The 20,297-nt window shown below is 40.3% G+C and overlaps 1 protein-coding gene across 3 annotated transcripts in view; it reads left to right on the top strand.

Moving 5' to 3' along the window:
* The window catches only part of LGR5 (leucine rich repeat containing G protein-coupled receptor 5), a 123,354-nt gene that overhangs the window by 75,466 nt on the left and 27,591 nt on the right, over positions 1-20,297 (top strand). For all 3 annotated transcript variants that reach the window (XM_007195017.2, XM_007195018.2, XM_007195016.3), the window contains one exon: positions 6,421-6,492. In XM_007195017.2, coding sequence (XP_007195079.2) covers positions 6,421-6,492 — 72 coding nt within the window. The remainder of the gene's footprint in view (positions 1-6,420; positions 6,493-20,297) is intronic.

The following is a 20,297-nucleotide window of genomic DNA, read 5'->3' as shown; positions in this document are numbered from 1 at the left end:
GTGCACGTGCACATGTATGCACACACACCACTCAAAGTGGCATTGAACAAATTATTGCTGGAAAGACAAAGATCAATAAGTACGGCCATGCCCTAGAAGAGCTTATAATCTAGTGGTAGATTGTGGGATCAAGATAATGTGACCAAGACAGATGAACAGATCACTCTGATTCTGTGGAACTACAGAGGTTGGGAAGAACTTTGTCCAGTCTGATGGTTCAAATTCGACTTCCTAGGAGAGATGTTTCTCCAAAGAGTTGACCTAGAAGCCAAACCTTGAACCAACCATCCACATAAGGTAGCCGACTGAGGGGACACTATACATAGAGACACAGAGGCAGGAGGAACCTGGGATGAACAGACAGCCCTACGCAGGTGGTACTTGAGCATTCAGGAGAAGGTGGAGATTATCTGGAGAAGAGCCTGGAGAGAGAGAAAAGGTCCTGGTCACCGGGATCCTGTATGTCATGTCAAAAAAGCATAGTCATTATTATGTCCTAAGCATGATGAGAAGCCAAGAAAAAGATGTAAGCAACAAAACGACACTTTCAGACTGCACTTCAGCTGGATCATTATCAATGTGAGGGGGATTCAAAAGGAGCAAGAGCCCTGCCAGGAGTAGTATTCACTCTTCTCTCTATTTTCCTGACTTAAAGACTAGTATTCAATGAGCAAATCCAATTGTCAAATACTTGGAAAGTATTTAGTGTTAGAGCAATGCTTCTCAACCATGGTCATCACGCCTGCCACAGAATGTTCCGGAAATTTGTGGAGGCATCTTTGGTTTTCCAGGTGATTGGCATGTAGTAACTTGTCCTGTGATAAGCTGCTCAGCCCAGCATAAAGAATCCCCCTGCATCCCTCTTGACTTCTGACTGTCCCTCCACACCAAACTTCAATCAATAATACTTTCATACGTAATCATACTGAAAGGTTTTACATGAAGTTCTGCATAAGCCTAATAATCTGTACAGGAAAAATTAAATGGTATAAATATAGTCTCTCAAAATCACTGACTAGTTAACGCAGATTGTGCATCCTGTGATTTCTACCCACATATTTATTTGAAAATGATATTAGTGCAGTAGAAGAATTCCCTCAGAAACCACAAAACAAATTAAAGCTATGTAACTGTGAAGTTGTAAAATGTCTTCTTAAAAATAACTATCATTAAATTAGCAGAGAAACATGAAACACAGGGCTCTCATTGAATCTCATTAACAAAGTCTGCTTTATAAATATTTCGTATATGGTCTTTTAAAATGTTGGGAGCACAATCATACAAAATCTGTGCTGAGATAACTATATAATGATTTATTTATTTGGGGGTAGCCTGTTGCATTTTTAATATTACTCTTCCACTATCTGGCAGGGTCTACCACCCAACTTCTATGCAGGTGGTATCATGACTATTTCTTTTTCCAGTTTAGCCTCAATTCCCTGTTACCTATGGCAGGATGTGCTCCCAAGGGCCTCTTGAAGTACTGGAGAACAGATGATCACCTCAGCATGCAATGGAACTTTGAGATAGGATGGATGTTCTCTGTGGTATTTCAGTCCTATCTCGTAAAAGAGAGAGAATTATTTTGACATCACTCTTATCTATAAGGAACACTCATTTGTGAGAATGTAACACTTTCTTATTTTCTCCACTGCAACATCTATAATATGTCTTGGTATGTTATCTTTGTTTTAATAAAAGTTATTTCCTTCTTTCCCATAAAACATTACATAAAATAAGTATAATCTGTTATATGTCTTAACTGTAGATCTTATTCTAGTATCCATTTAGACCTCTACTCTCATTTCCCTGTTCTTGCACAGAATAACTTCTGATAATGTTACTTTTCTCATTATTCATGAAAAGTGGAGGCAAACATCTGACTCTTTCATAGAAATACCTCCTAGGATAGTCATATCTGAGCATCACATATATAATAATACATATATCCCTTTATTATAAATTACTTTTATTTCTCCTTTGTCATACAGTTAGGGCAGTACACTATGTTGATTTTTTTTCTTTAAAATGATGTGTGTAAATGGCTACATTTTTATGAATTTTATCTTAATATAATGGATGAAGCATTACAAAATATTTGGTATTAAAGGGAGAATTGGGTCCAATAGGGTTGAGAACCACAGTGCTAGAGGTAAAATGCTGAACAAGACAGGCCTGGTCCTACCATTGTGGAAAGTGACTCAAATGTTTTATAAAGTCCAAAAGTCATTGGAAGAAAGAAATAACTGACTATATTGTAGCATGGTGAGAAAGATAATATACAAGTAATATTCATCTGGGACCCTGATCATATAAGGAGGGTAAGAAAGGCATCTGGTAAAAGAAGAGAAAGATAAGAGTAATCCAGTCCTAGAAGATGGGAAATGAAGATAGCAACAGCCCTCCTTGGTGAGGACTGTTTTATATCAGAAATCTTGTTACTGTGAGCTCTGGAAGATCACTAAAATTTAAGATGATTATCCCTGTAAATACTGGCCTTCAGAAAAATTAGTTACTGGCTTAGTGTTGCAAAATACCCAGTCCCATGGAATTCTGAACCAGGCTATCCTCAACTAAGGTTCATTTTCTTGTGTAGGCCATTCAGTCGAGGAATGGCTTATCCTCTTGCCACCAACGCCAGAACCAAAGCCACATGGAGGTGTTGGATAAAACTAACCATAGGAAAGTCACAACTAAAATTCTCTCCTTCCCAGAAAAGAGCCTGGATAGCTACTTGATATCTAAACACAGGACAAGTAGGCAGAGGAAATACCTAAGGATCAAGCCATTGTTACAGAGTCCTCTTTCAATGTATAATTTCCTCTCACCTGCTTCACTGTACCTGTACTTGACCTTATTTAGTCCTGGTGGCCAAAAAAAAAAAAGACAACCAAAAAATGTATTGTTAAAGTAGCTTGGGGACACTGTATGTAATTGTGAATATTTTAGTTTTAAAGCTCCTCGGGGAAAGAAATTAAGAAAATATGAAGTCATCCTTTGCCTCTAGAGATAGTGTTTCATTTTCTTTTCTCACCCATATGTGAATGATAAAAATGAAGTTGTAAGTGCCTAACCCATATTCAGTTCGTGGTACACTCTGCTTGTATTTGCTGCATTGAATAAAGGATTATTTATAAAAGAAATCTGCAACCATGTTGTGAATGCTCGGTTTTAATTGCACTCCATAGTGCTATAAATCCTTTAATTGTTTTGTTTCCTACTGGAATATCTTAAACAAAAACAGAATTTTCTAATTAGCTCACTGGAGACCTATAAGGTTATAATGGAGATAATTTGCTCTTGTTTTGTCACTTGAAAGTAATTAAAAGTTCTTTATTTAAGGAGAGATCAGGGGCTTCCCTGGTGGCGCAGTGGTGAAGAATCTGCCTGCCAATGCAGGGGACACGGGTTCAAGCCCTGGTCTGGGAAGATCCCACATGCTACAGAGCAACTAAGCTTGTGCACCACAATCACTGAGCCTGTGCTCTAGAGCCCATGAGCCACAACTACTGAGCCCGTGTGCCACAACTACTGAAGCCTGCACGCCTAGAGCCTGTGCTCCGCAACAAGAGAAGCCACCGCAATGAGAAGCCCACGCACCACAATGAAGAGTAGCCCCCGCTCGCCGCAACTAGAGAAAGCCCATGCGCAGCAATGAAGACCCAACACAGCCAAAAAAAAAAAAAAAAAAGGAGAGATCAGGACTTAAGTGATTTTCTTTAATTATATTTTTGGTATTTAACTGGTAGAAGTGGTTGAAAATTAAATTGCTGGGAGGTAGCTCAGGGGTAGCTTTAAAAGGTATCATTAGTAAAGCTTGTTTAAGTTCCATTTTCTGAAGGTAGATATATAGAACTACTGAGAAACTTTGCAACTATTCAATGAAGAAAAGCCATTTAAATATCTCTTATCCTCTACTCCAGTTTTCCAATATTCTAGAAAGACCACGTTATAAGAGTTTCACTGTCTGGTTAGCAAAGCATAGGAGGACAATTCGATACACACTTTGAGCCAGTAATATATTACCTACAAAGTTTACACATCAATTAAGTCTATTATCTGTATCTTATCATTTAAATTTATCACACAGTGAGTGACTGAAAACATTTCTGTCAAGTTAAAATTATATCATATATTAAAACTGCTTGGAAAGGTATAAAATAACATATAAACGTAAACTTTTAATATTTAGGTAAATTATGCAAAATACGGCATTCAAGCTACAATTTTCCCAATTACCTAACCAGTAATTGAAGTGTGAAGTCTCTCTAAATCTTGACTTTGTTCATAAGGAACTAATATATTTTGAGACGTTTGATTTATGAAATGTTAATTGAATCCAAGTTTAAAATAATGAAATTACTTGTTTAAAACTGTTGGATTACAAGTGACAGAATTATGATCCTTAGAAAACAGAATCTCAGCCATGGTGGGAAGAGCATAAATTTTATGATCTCCAAATATTTTTCACGTCTTATTTGATATGAGCTCATATTTGCATCTATGAAAGTATAATAAATGCCTTCATATTGTAATCTGCAAACAACTTATCAATCAGATGATATTATTCTATTCCCATCACACAGATAAAAGACCAACGGTCAAGAAGGGTAAATGGTTTGCTTGCCAAGACTCAAAACTTAGACCTTATCTCCAATCTCAATGTAGCCTCAAGTTCAGGTGAAAATATTCTTAGAAATACTTAGCAGAGCATAGGGTGGTTCTCAGTGTGTGGTGCCTTCCCCAGCAGCACCAAGATCACCTGAGAGTTTGTTAAAAATGCAAATTCTCTGGCCCCTACCCAGATCTACTGAACCAGGAACTTTGAGGGTGGAACCCAGCAAACAGTGTTCTAACAAGCCTTCCAGTGAATTCTGATGACCCCTAAAGTTTGAGAACCACTGGCATAGAGATTTTTTTTTTTTTGGCCGATTTTATTCTCTCATTAATTAAAATGTCACTATATCATTAGTTTTGAGAAGAAGACTTATCAATTTATACAGAAAGGGCCAACCTCTATTGAATGCTTACCAGGCAGCAGGTATTGTTCTATGTACTTTCGCTCATTAGATCATCACAATAAGCCCTGGGGGTGGATATTATTACTGATCACTGAGACGTGGAGAGATTGAATGATTTCCCTGAGGTCACGGGGCTACTGGCAGGGAAGAGGTAGTCAGATCCGAGAACGCAGGCTCTTAATCATACTGTGAAAGGCGTACAACCTGAGAATTTGTCCGATTATTCCTCAAGAGAATGCTGCAAGGGGCAGTGGAAAGTACATCAAGCTTTGGAGTCAGACATACCTGGCGTTGAATCCCAGGTAGTCATCTAATGAAAAGAGACTTCAATTGTGGAGATGAGAGAACCAGGCAAATTGTTTCTGAAAATCCAAGTATAAATTTGTGACCTAATAAGTAGAAATATTTCTTTAAAATGTCTTTTAAAAATGCTTTGCTAAAATAGTTTCCTGTCTCTGGCTTACATAGACCATGAAATACTGGCTGGGGGTTGGGGGGAGTGGCTGTGAAATTATTGCGCTATAAACATTTATGAATGAGGTAGCAAAATATAAGGAATCTAGTGGGAATTTTTCCATACTATTTCCCACGAGCAATGATATATTTTATTTCACTGTTGCCAGGTGTCTCCATTCTGTAGTCCCCATGTTCTGATCAGAACTGTTGAACCTAGGTGGGCAAAAGTGCAATTGTTCACAAGAAGCATTAATTTATATCAGAATATGATCATGAACAAGAAGGGGGAAGATCTTTAATATCCTCCTACTCTTATCCTTATTTCCATTTTGTCTAATCTAATTGTCATCACAGTGATCCTTTTAAAACATAAATAAGATCACATCATTCCCCCCCACTTAAACCCTTCAACAAGAGTTTATCACCACATTTAAAATAAAGCCTGCAAGTCCTTCATGAGATGTCCTTAGGTTGTCTCCCAATCTCTTGCTCTCAGTTACTCCTCCTCAGTCACAATGACCCTTTGCTCCTCCTTTAACAAGTCAAGCAAGCTCCGGCCTCAGGGCCTTTGCATTTGCTCTTCCGTCTTCCTCAGTAACTTTCCAGATGTTCCCATGTTTTGTTCCATGACATCATTCTGGTCTCTACTCAAATATCACCTCCTAAGAGAGATCTTCTCTGACCACCTTTAGAATAAAATTCGCACCCCTTGTTACCCTCTATCCCAAATCCATGTTTTGTTTTCTGTTCATAGTACCTATCATTTGCTCAAGTTATATACTCATTTGTTAATTTTAAATTATCTGTCACTCCTCACAGGCCAAGGTTGTGCCTGATGCTCAGCTGTTTCCCTGACACCTAGAACAGTGCCTGACACTGCTATGCCAGATATTGTTAATTATTGCTGTCTTTAACAGTTTTTTTTATTTGTTTCAATGCGCAGTATGCTGCAGAATAATCACCTAAGACAGGTACCCACAGAAGCTCTACAGAATTTGCGAAGCCTTCAATCACTGTAAGTATAGTTGAAATTCCAACATGTTCTCAGGATCAGTTTGGGAAGGAGCATTGAAATGTCCAAATGACCATTTTAGTAAGTTCCTTGGCTGGGGACCGCACCTAAATAAGTTGCCAGTGAGAGTTTCCATTAGAGCAACTATTCTTTGCATCCTCATTAAACAATATGTATGAGAGAGACCAGTGTTGGGGTTTGAGGTTTCAGGGCAGAGACTTAATCAGAAAACATGCAATGAAAAGCCTCTTGTATATGTTGGTATCACAGGACAAAAATCCAGGATCTTGTCCTATACCCCCCCTATACAGTATTTTAGCTCCTGAATTCAAATCAAGAATAATACTTTCTCCTTTTATCTAGAAAAATGAGAGTCAAAATCTAGACCTCTTGGCATCTTCAGTTTCTTCTGTTTTTAGATTATCTGAGCTGCCCTGTAATGCAATTTTGCTGAGTCAAATAAAGGCTTAATTTTTTGAGTTCTGTATGCACACCAGGGGTCCTAAATTCAGGAAGCTAAGATCTAATGGCATCTCTTAAAGTCATACTGGGCAGGTCTACTAACCAGGAGTTCCTCACCGCCACACACAGACGTACAAACATATTCACAAACAGTCCCACAGATATACACACACATACCTCAGATTCACACACCACACACAGCAGTGGTGTTGGTGTTCCTTACTCTGAATCCACAACTTTTCCATTAGGAGTTTCCACCCTCCTCTGATTTAAAACCTCTGAATGAATAAAAATTAGTTATTCCTCACACAAAGAACTTTCTTACCAGCTAGATGTTTTGGAGCTTGGGTTGTAAGCAGTGGTTCACAGTGATTATTTGGCAACACTATGCCATGAGTTCTTGATCAGTATCTGCATCTCGTCAGAATGTATAAGTGTATTGGAAATGTTGCATGATTTCCAATATCCACATGTGTGATATATGTTTTCATCTTACTTACACTGGAGGTCCTCATCTATCAAACAAAATACTGGTTTCTGGTCTAGAATGATGAGGGAGATAAATGCATAAAAAAGGCAAATAAATATTGCAGACTCGAGTTGAACATCATTGTAAAGAATACATCGGTTAACAATTACACACAGTTTGCTTACTGTCTTTTACTGAGGTGATACAAGAGAAGGAGGAACGTGAGATCTGGAGATGCTACTTTCTTCCTTTGATCTTTTTTCTTCTTTTTAATGAAAGCAAATCTGTGCTTGAGACCATTTTAAGCTTTTTATTCCAGTCGAACAAAGTGACTTCCTAGGTTCTCACCAGCCTAGAGATAAACAAGCCCACAAGAGCCCCTTTGTGGCAGGGGACGGGTCTGCTGCATTTTCAGGAGCTCTGTAATGACATCACAGTATCAGTCCCCCTTTGCGGCACAAGCCTTTTCCTGAAGGAAAGAACCAGCCAGAGCAGCGAAACACTCTGGAGTTGGGTTGTCTGTGAGAGGGCATGGGGTCTAATGGCTGAATTGAAAAACGAGATAATAGCAGTGGCCAATAGGATCTTTAAACAGCTGTGAGGCAGGCGGAAGATAGAAGGATAAGAGTTTGTAACCAAAAGCCGCTATCAGCTGAAAGAAGATCACAAACAGAACACCCACAGAAGTGAACCCTTTGAGAAAGCGAAAACCATGAATCTTTTGTTTGCTCGACTGGGTGGTGCCTCTCTGATCAAGGTGTTCAGATTTAGTTTCTTACCGTCTAGATATTTACTGTTCACCAGGTGTCTCTTGCATTTGGTGTCTGGTTCACAAAAACAATGACTTTTGAAACCTTATAAATATGTGTTCCCTGTGAAAAAGCCAAGGGTTAACTTTCTAGCAGGATGCTTATCGCATCCAAACTGAGGCATCGAGATAGATCTTCAGCCCCCGGTGCACACTGGATTGTATCGGCCAGTTATGTAATGTTTGTCCGGGGTCCCTTTGCCAAGAGCACGGCAGACCATGTGAGGTGCTGAATGTTGGCAGTGTGTGCAGCTATGACACTTTGTCTCACTTACATTTTTTGTGCTACTTTGATACAAGCACTAAGATATGACTCAAAAAAACATACACTTAACCACCAACCACACAGAAACTGTATTGTACCAACCAAAGGAGTCCCCTACCCACTTTGGAGGTTTGGGCTACGGTGAGCCCTTTTAAAGTTTTACTGTTGTCCCAGATGCAAGGTGTTTAATAGTATTTCTCCCGCTTCCTTCAAGCAGTTCCAAAAATAAAAACAGTTTTGAGTCTAATGGTCATTGCAAACGTGCATTCCTTATCCATTCATTTTGCATGCATACTTCAGCCTCCGTGCTACTTTCATATCAATACAAATAACAAAGAGGGTGAAACCTGTCTCATCCATGACACCTGGGAGGCTTCCGTTCAGCTACCTATCCAGCTCTTCTTGGACTACGGTCAACCCTTAGACCTCCACTTAGCCCTTTTTCTAATGGTTCCTCTTCTCTCTTTCTTGAATTCACTCTATTTTTCTCCACTTTATTCTTTTCCTTGTATTATTCATTCACTCTCTAAGAAGCACTCTGCATTCCCCAGGGGCTGGGAGCACATCACCCATATGCATGCCTGGCGTTGCAACTTCTAAAGCGGGGCTTCTCAATTCCGGCTGCAAAGAAGAATCATCTGGAGAGTCCGGAACCCTAGGCTGCACCCCAGACCAATGAAAATCAGAACCTCTGAGTAGGAGACCCAAACATCAGTGTTTTCTAACCGGTTTAATGATATAGATAAGCGCTTCTTAAATGAAGATTGGGAAAATGAGTGTCCTAAGATGATTTGCAAATATCCTCCTGAACTCTTTTCGAACTTGAAATAATAACAAAGTCCATATTTTGCATTCCAGTACAAACTAATATGAAATGAAAGTAATGGGCCTTTTATTCCCATTTGTTATTCCCAACAAAAAGTTGCCTTGTTTGTGCTTAATTGAAATAGCTCACATCTACCTATTAGTTCTCCTGACCATCTGGGGCAGATAAAGTTAGGAGGCCACATGCTGTATTATCCTGCTATTCGCATGTGTCCATGGACCGACATGAGCACCTCCCGAGACCTGCAGAACCTTGGGCCCCATCTCTGTGTAGCTTGATCAAAAGCTTCGTTTTAACAAAATCCTCAGGGGATTTATATACATGGTGCATTTGAGAATTAAAATTTTTAGTGTCTGTGACATGAACAAAGCAATCTACAAACCAAAAATGGTCGAGAACTACTGAAATAGATCATGGGTATACTCTGCCCCACCCATACAGACTTGGCTTCATTGAATAAACTTTAAGAAACTTGATTTATATTGAAATTGGTAACCTTGCTCTGAGGAAGAAACAAATTGTACTTATATTTCAAGGGACGTAATTTTCATTGATTCCATGTAAACAGCAAATATTTTGCTTTGTTCATAATGAAAGCGCATAGGTACATTTGTGTTCTTTGAACTCTCTGCTGATGCTTACAAACTGCTCAGCTAAAAAATAAGAGGGCTTGTCCACATGCCAGAGCCCAGTAGCCCAGAGCCTGCCCCTGTACAATATGTACGTTAGGTTTCTGACAAGACAATGACAGCCCAGACACGAGTTGGCCTTTTGTAATGTAATCAAATATAACTTAATTTCCTTTCTGTTTTTTGGAAAGGAATGGGAAATGTAATCAGAATTCACAGTGAATTGGATTTCACCAAAAAACTTTTGGCGTTATAGTCATTTGAGGACTAGGATCAGATTACAGTGATTTGATGGAAACTCAAAACTTAACCCGCCCATAACCTCACACCTTTGTATTAATAGTTAAGAAATCGATCTATGAAAAAACATCGTTGCTTCACTTGTTGATTGTCATTAATGATGTTCAAGCACCTCACTGTCATTAATGGAAGTTCAAGGTGATCAAAGAGAACGACACATTCATGTTTGTCCGGTTAACCAGGATATGACTTAATACATGTTGATTTTCATGCCAAGTCTGCACTAGCGAAACTAATTGTGGAAAATGCACAATCACAAAAATAATGAGTTGGTAAATAGAAAATGAAGGGAGAATTAGACATGTCTTTAGCAGTCTCTCTATTCTCCAATTAGCTAATAATCTTCTTTAGAGTACAAGACATTATTTTAAAAGCCGAGAAGAATATGTAACTCCTGCCTGGAACAAGATCTGCCTGAGCATCTTATTGTGACATCAGCTTAAGGGCTACAGACACACCCCCTCCTCGGACCCTGTGAAATGTCAATAACTTCACCTCAACTCTTGATAGTAGGGTTTTGCTACTAATAATCCAAAAAGAGAATAAGCAGGAGGAGGAGGTGGGGAGGAAGAGGCAGGGCTCGCAGTGCCGAGCAGAAAGTAAGGCAAGCCTGGAACCAGCAGCAGTTCTCCACTATTAATGTCCAGGAGCCTACTGGGTTTCAGACCCAGGATAAAGAGTGGGAAGGAAGTAACAGAAGACAAGGAGCAGAAGAAAAGAAAGCAAAGGGAGGTAGCCGAGAGGATAAGATTAAAAGATCAAAAGGGCTAAAAAAAAACAAAGCAATGGGGCTTCCCCGGTGGCGCAGTGGTTGAGAATCTGCCTGCCAATGCAGGGGACACGGGTTCGAGCCCTGGTCTGGGAAGATCCCACATGCCGCGGAGCAACTAGGCCCGTGAGCCACAGCTACTGAGCCTGCGCGTCTGGAGCCTGTGCTCCGCAACAAGAGAGGCCGCGATAGTGAGAGGCCCGCGCACCGCGATGAAGAGTGGCCCCCACTTGCCACAACTGGAGAAAGCCCTAGCACAGAAACGAAGACCCAGCACAGCCAAAAATAAATAAATAAATAATAAAAATAAAGGAATTCCTTAAAAAACAAAAAACAAAAAAAACAAAGCAATGGTTTTAGTATGAGTGACATAATTCCTTCCACTAAAATAGTGTCCAGAAAGAGAAATTTTAAGTTTATATAACAAAAATACACCACGGTCTTGGTGTGCTTTGTTTTTCACGGAAGTGCCATCACATTAGGCACGTCTAGGGATAGAGGCGCACTGAGAAGTCCTAGAGGCCAAAGCTTTCGTCTGTTGCACTCTTCGGAGTTCATTTCACACACCATGTGCAAACCAGCACTCAGTGAATTGTTCTGAGGAGCAGTTTTGCCTTGTCCCCCTCCCCCCATTTAAACATTAGGAGAAAGTTATTTTCAAAGGCGAAAAAGCCCTTTTTCCACAAGAAGAGAGAGCTCAAATTGGAGCACAGTCTTCAGAATCCGATGAAAAAGAAATGTGAATACTTTAAGCAAGACCCAGGCATGAAATATTGTGACATCAGGTTATCTGCCCGTGCTATGATAAATCACAGACATGACAGTCATAGCAGATAGATAACCCAAAGAGAACATGGATGGTATGGAATGAGAAGTAAAATGAACTTTTTTTAGTCTTGTAGTGTGAAATAAAAGTTAACTTTGGAGAGTAGGTTGAACTCGGGAGAAGCTAAAAGAATGACGGCTATGGGAAGGCACATTGTGAACGGGGCAAAGTGTTTCCCCCTCTTCAGGATAGATGGAGTCTTGATGACTTGTGAAAAGGCACATAAAGAAGCAGTAAAGGGGCTTCCCTGGTGGCGCAGTGGTTGAGAATCCGCCTGCCAATGCAGGGGACACGGGTTCGATCCCTGGTCCGGGAAGATCCCACATGCCGCGGAGCCGCTAAGCCCGCGAGCCACAACTACTGAAGCCTGCGCACCTAGATCCCCTGCTCCGCAACTAGAGAAAGCCCGCGCACAGCAACAAAGACCCAACACAGCCAAAAATAAATAAATTTATTTAAAAAAAAAAAAGAAACAGCAAAGTATAGGACAAGGACAAAATGAAAAACACCCACGGTTATAAAAGCAGGAGCCGTCGATATTTATTAAAACTCTTACCTGCGTCACCTCACTTCACCCTCGAAGAAACCTCATGAGGTGGGAGCCAAGATTTTTCCTTCCTTAGTGATGAGGAAGGAGAAAACTCAGGTTAATTGACCTTCTCAAGGTCATTTGGCTTTAATAGAGTCAGGCTAGAGGTAAGTCTGGGATAAAAATTCTGGTCTTTCTGGCTCCAAAATCTGCCAATTTTACCACTACACTATCGTGCTTCCCTGAGCGAATCCATTACAGAGAATGGGCACGCAACAGAATGCGCTAATGTGAGGGGAAGGAGCCTGACAGAAACAAATAGTACCTCTAGGTATATGATTACGGATGTTTACAAAAAGGAGGAAAAGTAGTAATGCTTCAGGACAGAAATAAAGAAACTGAGGAAGGGAAGAGAACAATATTTATTCATGTGTGGACCAGTCAGACTTTTTTAGTGTTTCCCTATGCATTTGGTTGTCTATTCCCTCATTACCTGGGAGATGGAACTTGTCTCCACTTTCCTGATGAGGAAACTATAGGTGAGAAAAGGGTATCTTGTTCATATTGCAAAGGTAAGAGTTGATTAGACAAAGAGAAGAGGGAAGAACTTTGCAGAAAAAGGGAACTGCATATGCAAAACCTTGTAGTGATGGTGGGGGGAGAGGGGAGCTGGTACATCAAGGATCAGAAACAAGATCAGTGTGGCCAAAGCAGGAAGCATGAGGCGGGAAAAGTGCAAGAAGAGCCTAGTGAGGCAGGTTGGGTCCAGACCCCTTGAAAGCTCTTTGGGACATGTCACGAATTTTAGTCTTTATTGTAAAAGCAGTGAGAATCCACTGGAAGATTTTGAATAGGAAAGGGAATGATTGGATCTGTGTTACTGAAATAGTCTAGGAGAGAAAGGAGAACTTTGTCAGGATGGGGGCAGTGGAGATGAAGAAAGGGAAATGGATTTGAGAAATTTTTAGATGAAATTAGCAGTATTTGGTAATGAATTGGCTACAAAGAATGAAGGAGAAAGAGGTGTGGAGGATGATTGTAAGTTCCTGGTTTACATAATCACATATTTACTGAAGCCCATCACTGAGATAAGAAACGCTGGTAGAGCATGACATTTGGGGAGATAATGAGTTTGGTCTTGAACATTTTCAAAACCAAATGTCTTGTTTAAGGAAGAACAACTCAGTAGAGATGTTACATAGGCAGCTTGAAATCCAGATCTAGATCTCAAAGGAAAGTGAAACTTAGGTTAGGTCCTTCTACCATGCATTTCCTGTTACCTAACACTTCATTGTAATGATTTGACTGACTCCCCTTTAGAAAACATGCTCTATAAACCATGTCTGCCTGGTTTACTGCTAGATCTCCAGCACCAGGTACTGTACCTGCAAAGAAAGCACCCAAGAAATACTTGTTGAACTGAACCAAAGCATCAAACTCTAAATGATGTTCTAAACAGCTGTTCAAGATCAGCTAATCTCCCCCGCTTTGACTGTAGCCTGCATTCACTGATCTCCCTGGCTCCCAACTCTTATCTCTGTACCCTGGTTTTTCCTCCCTGCCCTCCCTGATCTGAGAGTTGGGTCCCAGTGTTTCCTTGAGGGATTTTGAAGTTGATCTGTCTACAAGATTTAGCTTTCCCATTGGCTTAGCTGAGGACTCCCCACTTCAAGAATAGGGTTGAGAGAGGAGCCATAATATTGTCTCAGGCTGATGAGGTTCAGATTAGGCAGGAGTGAGAGGATGTTCCTGAACACAAGGCTCAGAGGTACTGTGGGAAGAAGCTACAAAAGGGACTTGACTGGGACACAGAAATAAGAGAAAAGTTTAGCTAGATAAGGTGGATGAGCTTTGAATATAAGAATGGAAAATTTGGATTTGAAAGGAATGGTAACATGGGAGAACTGTGGATTCCTAACGGGCACGACATAGAGCCCAGTTGTAGGGAGACTCGTCTGGCAGCAGCCTGCAGGATTAATTGAAGAGATAAGAGATCAAAAGCAGTGATGTTGCAGTGATGCAGGTGTGAAGCAGGTGTGAAGAGATAAGAGACTTAATAGGCAGTGGAAGTCGACACTCTTGGAGATGAAGATAAATGGAGAGACCTTGGTGAATGTTAGTCTGGACAGCAATGGAAGATGCAAAAATGACTCCCGGATTTCAAACCCTGGTGGTAGCTGGGAGACTAACGGTGCTCCTGACAAAAAGGAGGTCTTTGTTTTCTATGGAGAAAAATGAAGCTAAAGAAGTCAATGCTCAGGCTTCCCTGGTGGCGCAGTGGTTAAGAATCCGCCTGCCAATGCAGGGGACACGGGTTCGAGCCCTGGTCCAGGAAGATCCCACATGCCGCGGAGCAACTAAGCCCGTGCGCCACAACTACTGAGCCTGTACTCTAGAGCCCGTGAGCCACAACTACTGAGCCCATGTGCCACAACTACTGAAGCCCGGGTGCCTAGAGCCCATGCTCCACAACAAGACAAGCCACTGCAATGAGACGCCCGAACACCGCAACGAAGAGTAGCGCCGCTCGCCGCAACTAGAGAAAGCCCGCACGCAGCAACAAAGACCCAGTGCAGCCAAACATAAATAAATAAATAAATAAAATTTTTAAAAAAGGAGGTCAATGCTCATGTTACTTTGGCTGTAGATCATCTCCCTGTTAAAAAATTCACAGCCATGGTGACCTCTGAGAACCTGAGCAACTCCATGTAAATTGACTTTAAAATACATTTCTCTTTGGAGTCTTGTACTTCCCAGTGATGCCAGAGAGGCAGAGGTTTGGTTCTATTAGACACTTCATCCGGCTACTAGTCAAGCCAGCTGACTAGTCTCTAAATTTTTTTTTTTTTGTAACTAAATATATTTTTTAATCCTGAAAAAACTCCTGGTAATCATCCGAGAGAAAGAATAAATGATATGACTATTAGTTCTGACAGGAGCATATCTGACCCTTCCCAAGAAAAGTTATAATTAGAACTCCAGGGTTTGTTTTTTGGTGAAAGAAGTTGACCTCAATCACCATTAGTGGATTTGTCCATCTGTAGGTAATTACAGAAACTAGAGTTGGGACTAGTCTCTAAGTTCCTACACTTCAATGAACCTATAGAGTTTCTCTCTCCCCAAGCTGCAAAGATGGAAAAAACTTTTTTACCTTTTCAGAGATAAGTCTACAGCAATAATTTTTCTTCCTGGTTTACATTAAGTTTACCAGTAAATAAGGTGGAGAATAGAAAGATGGAAGAAGAAATCCCCATATAAGCAATCATGGTGTTTATATGAATTCATATGCTTAGTATCTTCCTAGGTTATAGATGGGAAATTTCATTAGAAGGTGGAAGCCCACATTGTCATGATTTCATAAATATTATAAAACAATACTAACAATAAAAATGACTCATATTATTAGAAGAATTCATATAAATCAACACAAATTTAATCTGTAAGAGTTCATACAGATAAAATTCTATCCCGATAGTATTATTATAATGATCTGACAAATTCAATTCCAATGATCCACTGGTTTCAGTGCAATAAAATTCAGTAAAATTTCACCATAACAAAGACTTTAGGGAATTGGTCAAATTGTGTTATATACAAGTTTGGAACTACATGCTTTTCATTTCATAGTAAAAGTTAGATAATAATGGAAACTGCTTTCATTTCTTAAAATTTTATAAATGAACTAAATCACTGTGCTCATTTGACTCTTCAGGAATTGTTCAAAATGGTTTCATAAAATGTACAAATGTGTGTAGAAGAGAGTTGATCATTTGTTTAAAATTTATGAAGAAAAATGCTCACCCAAATATAAAATAGCTGTGTCAAATGCTGTGCTTCATAGTTCCGTTTATTGTAAGAGTCCCCATAAGCTGTATTACACCTGCAGCTGCAGCATTCTTCACACCTTTGCCTTTTTTTTTCTCGAGTCATCCATGTTAATAATTGACAATATTACAGTCATCTCAGATGGGAATTAGCCAATATCAATGGGTTATCTTTTGACTAACGCTTTCTTCCTTGTAGTTAATGGCTCATCAAAGACATTCTCAAACAAAGATATAAGTTTGTGTGATACCTTGGCAAGGTAGCATATACAAGATATATGTAAAGGGCTATTTTCTGGAGAAACAATAGCAAGAATGACCTCGCAGATTCTCTAATCCCTACCATAATGCCATCTATAAAGCAAAAATTCCTTTCAGGAGTGTGGAGCAGATTGGCAAAATGTTTCTTTTAAAAGAGAAAATTTGTAAAATTAAGCTTTTGTGCATGAAAATATTAGGGAAAAACTTCAGAGAGAGAAGTTAAGAAAATAAGCACTTTTTTTTTGCCATTGCCTGACATAAAAAACTGATTTTTTTTTTTTTTTTTTTTGCCTGTTACGTTCCAGCTCTTCCTCACGTAAGATACACTGATATTACAGAACTGTATTCACAGTGAACATGCAGTTCTGTTTTATCTTTATTTTGTATAATACTGGGTAACGTTCATCCCTGCATGGTTCCCTCCACCCAGTTGCCCAGAACACTGAGCCACCATAGCTTCTTTGTCTTCCCTTCTGGTCACATCTAGCAAATCACCATGTTTGGTCAGACCCACTTATTTAACATCCTTCATACCAGGCCTTCCTCCACATTCCCATACTTCTTTAAAGCACTCCTCCTTTCTCACTCTGATGACTGCAACTGCCTCGATCACTTCCTGCCCCCCCCCCCAGCCCCTCTTGCACACAGCTATCAGAGAGTGACCTTTCCACAGCACATCCATTATTAGGATGTTCACTCTGGAGACAACACGACACCCCCCATCCCAGAGAAATAGTTTTATGCAGATCTTGAAGATCACCTGGGGGAAGGTGAGACGTTTCTCCTAGGTTTAGTAATCCAGAAGCTTTCTGGGAGTGAAGTTATTCAGACTCCAAACGCTTACCTTGGATACGCAAAGTTGTTGAAGCCTGTCAGGGTGAAGTGGATGGTCCTGACCAGGTGCCAGTGGTGAGGAGAGACAACCCCGAGTCCCTGAGAAACAGCCCCCTTGGCCCAGCAGGTTGTGCAGCAGAATCCCTTTTGGCAATGGTAGAGCCCTCCGACCTCCAGGCTTCCCTCCAGAAAAGGAGTTTCAACGTATGCCCAAAAGGCATGACGAATCCATTTCTCATCACTTGTGGTCCTCTAAGGGACACTGCAGAGGCTCATAGTTAATAAAAATTCTGTTCTTGCACTAGATGATATCATATTTTTCCTCAGCCATTATTGCCTTTGGGGACTTTTTGGACCTTTGCTGGAGAAACACAAAAGATGTGTGCATCTCCTTTTCTCTGTGAAGGAAGCCTTCCTATAACACCAATCAAAACATGCAGTGCTGGACATACGTTGTTTTTTTTTTTTTTGGGCTGTGTTGGGTCTTCGTTTCTGTGCGAGGGCTTTCTCTAGTTGTGGCAAGCGGGGGCCCCTATTCACCGCGGTGCGCGGGCCTCTCACTATCGCGGCCTCTCTTGTTGCGGAGCACAGGCTCCAGACGCGCAGGCTCAGTAGTTGTGGCTCACGGGCCTAGTTGCTCTGCGGCATGTGGGATCTTCCCGGACCAGGGCTCGAACCCGTGTCCCCTGCATTGGCAGGCAGATTCCCAACCACTGCGCCACCAGGGAAGCCCCGGACATATGTATTAAGGATGTACAGTGAGTAGAAAATTAAGGATGTACAGTGAGTAGAAAATCTGCCAGTCCATATGACCAAAAAAAAAAAAAAAAAAAAAAAAAATGGCTATCTCCGATAGAGAGATTTGAAATTACAAAGGATTAAGATGCTTCAGAGCAAACAAAAGAAACTTCAGAGCAGGGGGAATGATACTACTTCCTAAATGTGAAGATTTTTCTCCAGTAATAAGCCTATCATTTGTAGAGTGCTTTACTGTTTACAAAACCCTTCTGCATATATTTTTCTCATTTAGTTCCCATAGCAATTGTGTGACATGTTGTGATTCTGCTTTACAGATATGAAAATTGACCCTCAGAGAAATTAATCAGAATGCCCCTAATCTCAGAATTTAATAAGTGACAGAGTCTTGACTTAAATTTGTGTCTTAATTCTCCTAACTCAGTGCACTTTCCAGTTTACCATATGCTCATTATGTAGGTGGTTGCATGTGACATGGGAAGTAGGGTAACATTTTATTTTATCTATCATTTTCTGTAAGTTATAAGTAACATACAGAGCATAAAATGGGTGCCGTGTCCCATATAGTGATTACTTTTCAGATTGCATTTCAAGATCATAATTAGAGGTTTGTTTGTCCAGAAGAAGGTGAGGCCACTCCCTTTGTTAAAGTGTTTCATTTTGCTACACCTAACTGCACCTCAGGCTTTATGCTACCTCTGCCCCATTATTGATGGCTACTTAAATGCCAAGATCACTGCTAGGAACTTTCTCTGAGAATATGCCATCTATCACATGTCACCACTTCTTCTTTGCCTTCAGAGTGAAGATGTACTCTTCAGTAATGTATCAGGAACACAACTATTTGCCCTTTGTGATACTGAGATATAGATAGACAGATAGATAGATAGGTATAGATATAGATATACACACACACACATACACACACGTACGTGTAATGATAATACTGAAGGCTGAAAAGTAAGGGTGTCTAATCGCAGACACCTCTTCATCATTTCTGTTATGAGGGATGAAAGAAGTAGTCTGCATGTCTCAGAACTGAAATTCACTGACAAGCTGGCACTCATTTTAACCAACTTTTGACTAAGGGAAAATTTTAATTGACTTCTTTTTTTCTGACTGGTTTCTATGGTCAAAAGACAAAAATGCAAACTGTTAACCCACTTCAAGCAGTAATAATTTAAAAATCATTAAGGTGCTTTATAGTTTACGAAGTCTTGTTGTATTATTTTCTTTAGTAAGATAGAGTTACCCCCAATTTACAGATGTGAAAGCTGAAGTCTGTTGACTTGGCCATGGTCATACAGCTGCTATCTGACTTGGACCCAAAATTTCTCATCCCAAACCTCTGCACTGATTCACAGATTCTGAGCTGACTGCGCACACACACACACACACACACACACACACACACACACACATCTTTGTGACTTGCAGGAAATAGAAATGAAAACCAAAAAACCCTTAAAAAGTGGAGCCATATAATGTAGTTATACTTGTTGCTCCTGATAATATTATAGAACCACATTTCTACGTGGGTTTTCATGTACTGTGTTCTCACGTTTTACTTACACTCCAGTGCTTAATGACTGCATTTTCAAGCATATGAATAGAAAACGCCCAGCTGCCCCACCAGACCAGGTTGACATAACATGAGCTTTCTGTTTACTCACTGAATAGGCACAACTCGTGCCCTGCCAGCTGCTTTGTCCACAGTCTTAACCTTGCTCTGTAAGAACCACCTGTATGAGTGGCTGGATGATGAATTCTATACTCTGGTTTGCCTTGGGATCTTCTGTTAAGATTGACTCAGATAATACCTCTGAGCGTGAACAATATACCACTTTCTGAAATAGGTTTGGACCACTGCAGCCAGGTGGACACGGATTTCAAAACACCGCATTGAGAAGGAATATCATTTGTGGGGAGCTTCTTGGATGAAGAAACTGTTGAGAAAGAGAAATGTTTAATGCTGCACTCAGGATACCTGAGTACTGGGTCAGGGTGTATTAGTATTTGGAGTATTAGGACTGTGAAGAATTGCCCTGTCCTACTCATTTTAGATAGCAAATTGCTCTAAGATCACGGCGTAGAAGCCAGATTGCATCCTTTTTACTGGAGGTGGGAGATGATTCATAAAAGACATCTATCCAGAGAAATGGACTTTTTAACATTGGAAACTGATACCAGGGTCACTTCAAGATCCAGCAGAAACTTTGGTAGTAACTTAAATAGCGAAAAAGACAAGCC

The sequence above is a fragment of the Balaenoptera acutorostrata genome, chromosome 11, assembly GCF_949987535.1.
Source record: "Balaenoptera acutorostrata chromosome 11, mBalAcu1.1, whole genome shotgun sequence".
Classification (NCBI taxonomy): domain Eukaryota; kingdom Metazoa; phylum Chordata; class Mammalia; order Artiodactyla; family Balaenopteridae; genus Balaenoptera; species Balaenoptera acutorostrata.
Note: the sequence above shows the minus strand (reverse complement) of the source record. Positions and strands in the feature narration are given on the sequence as shown.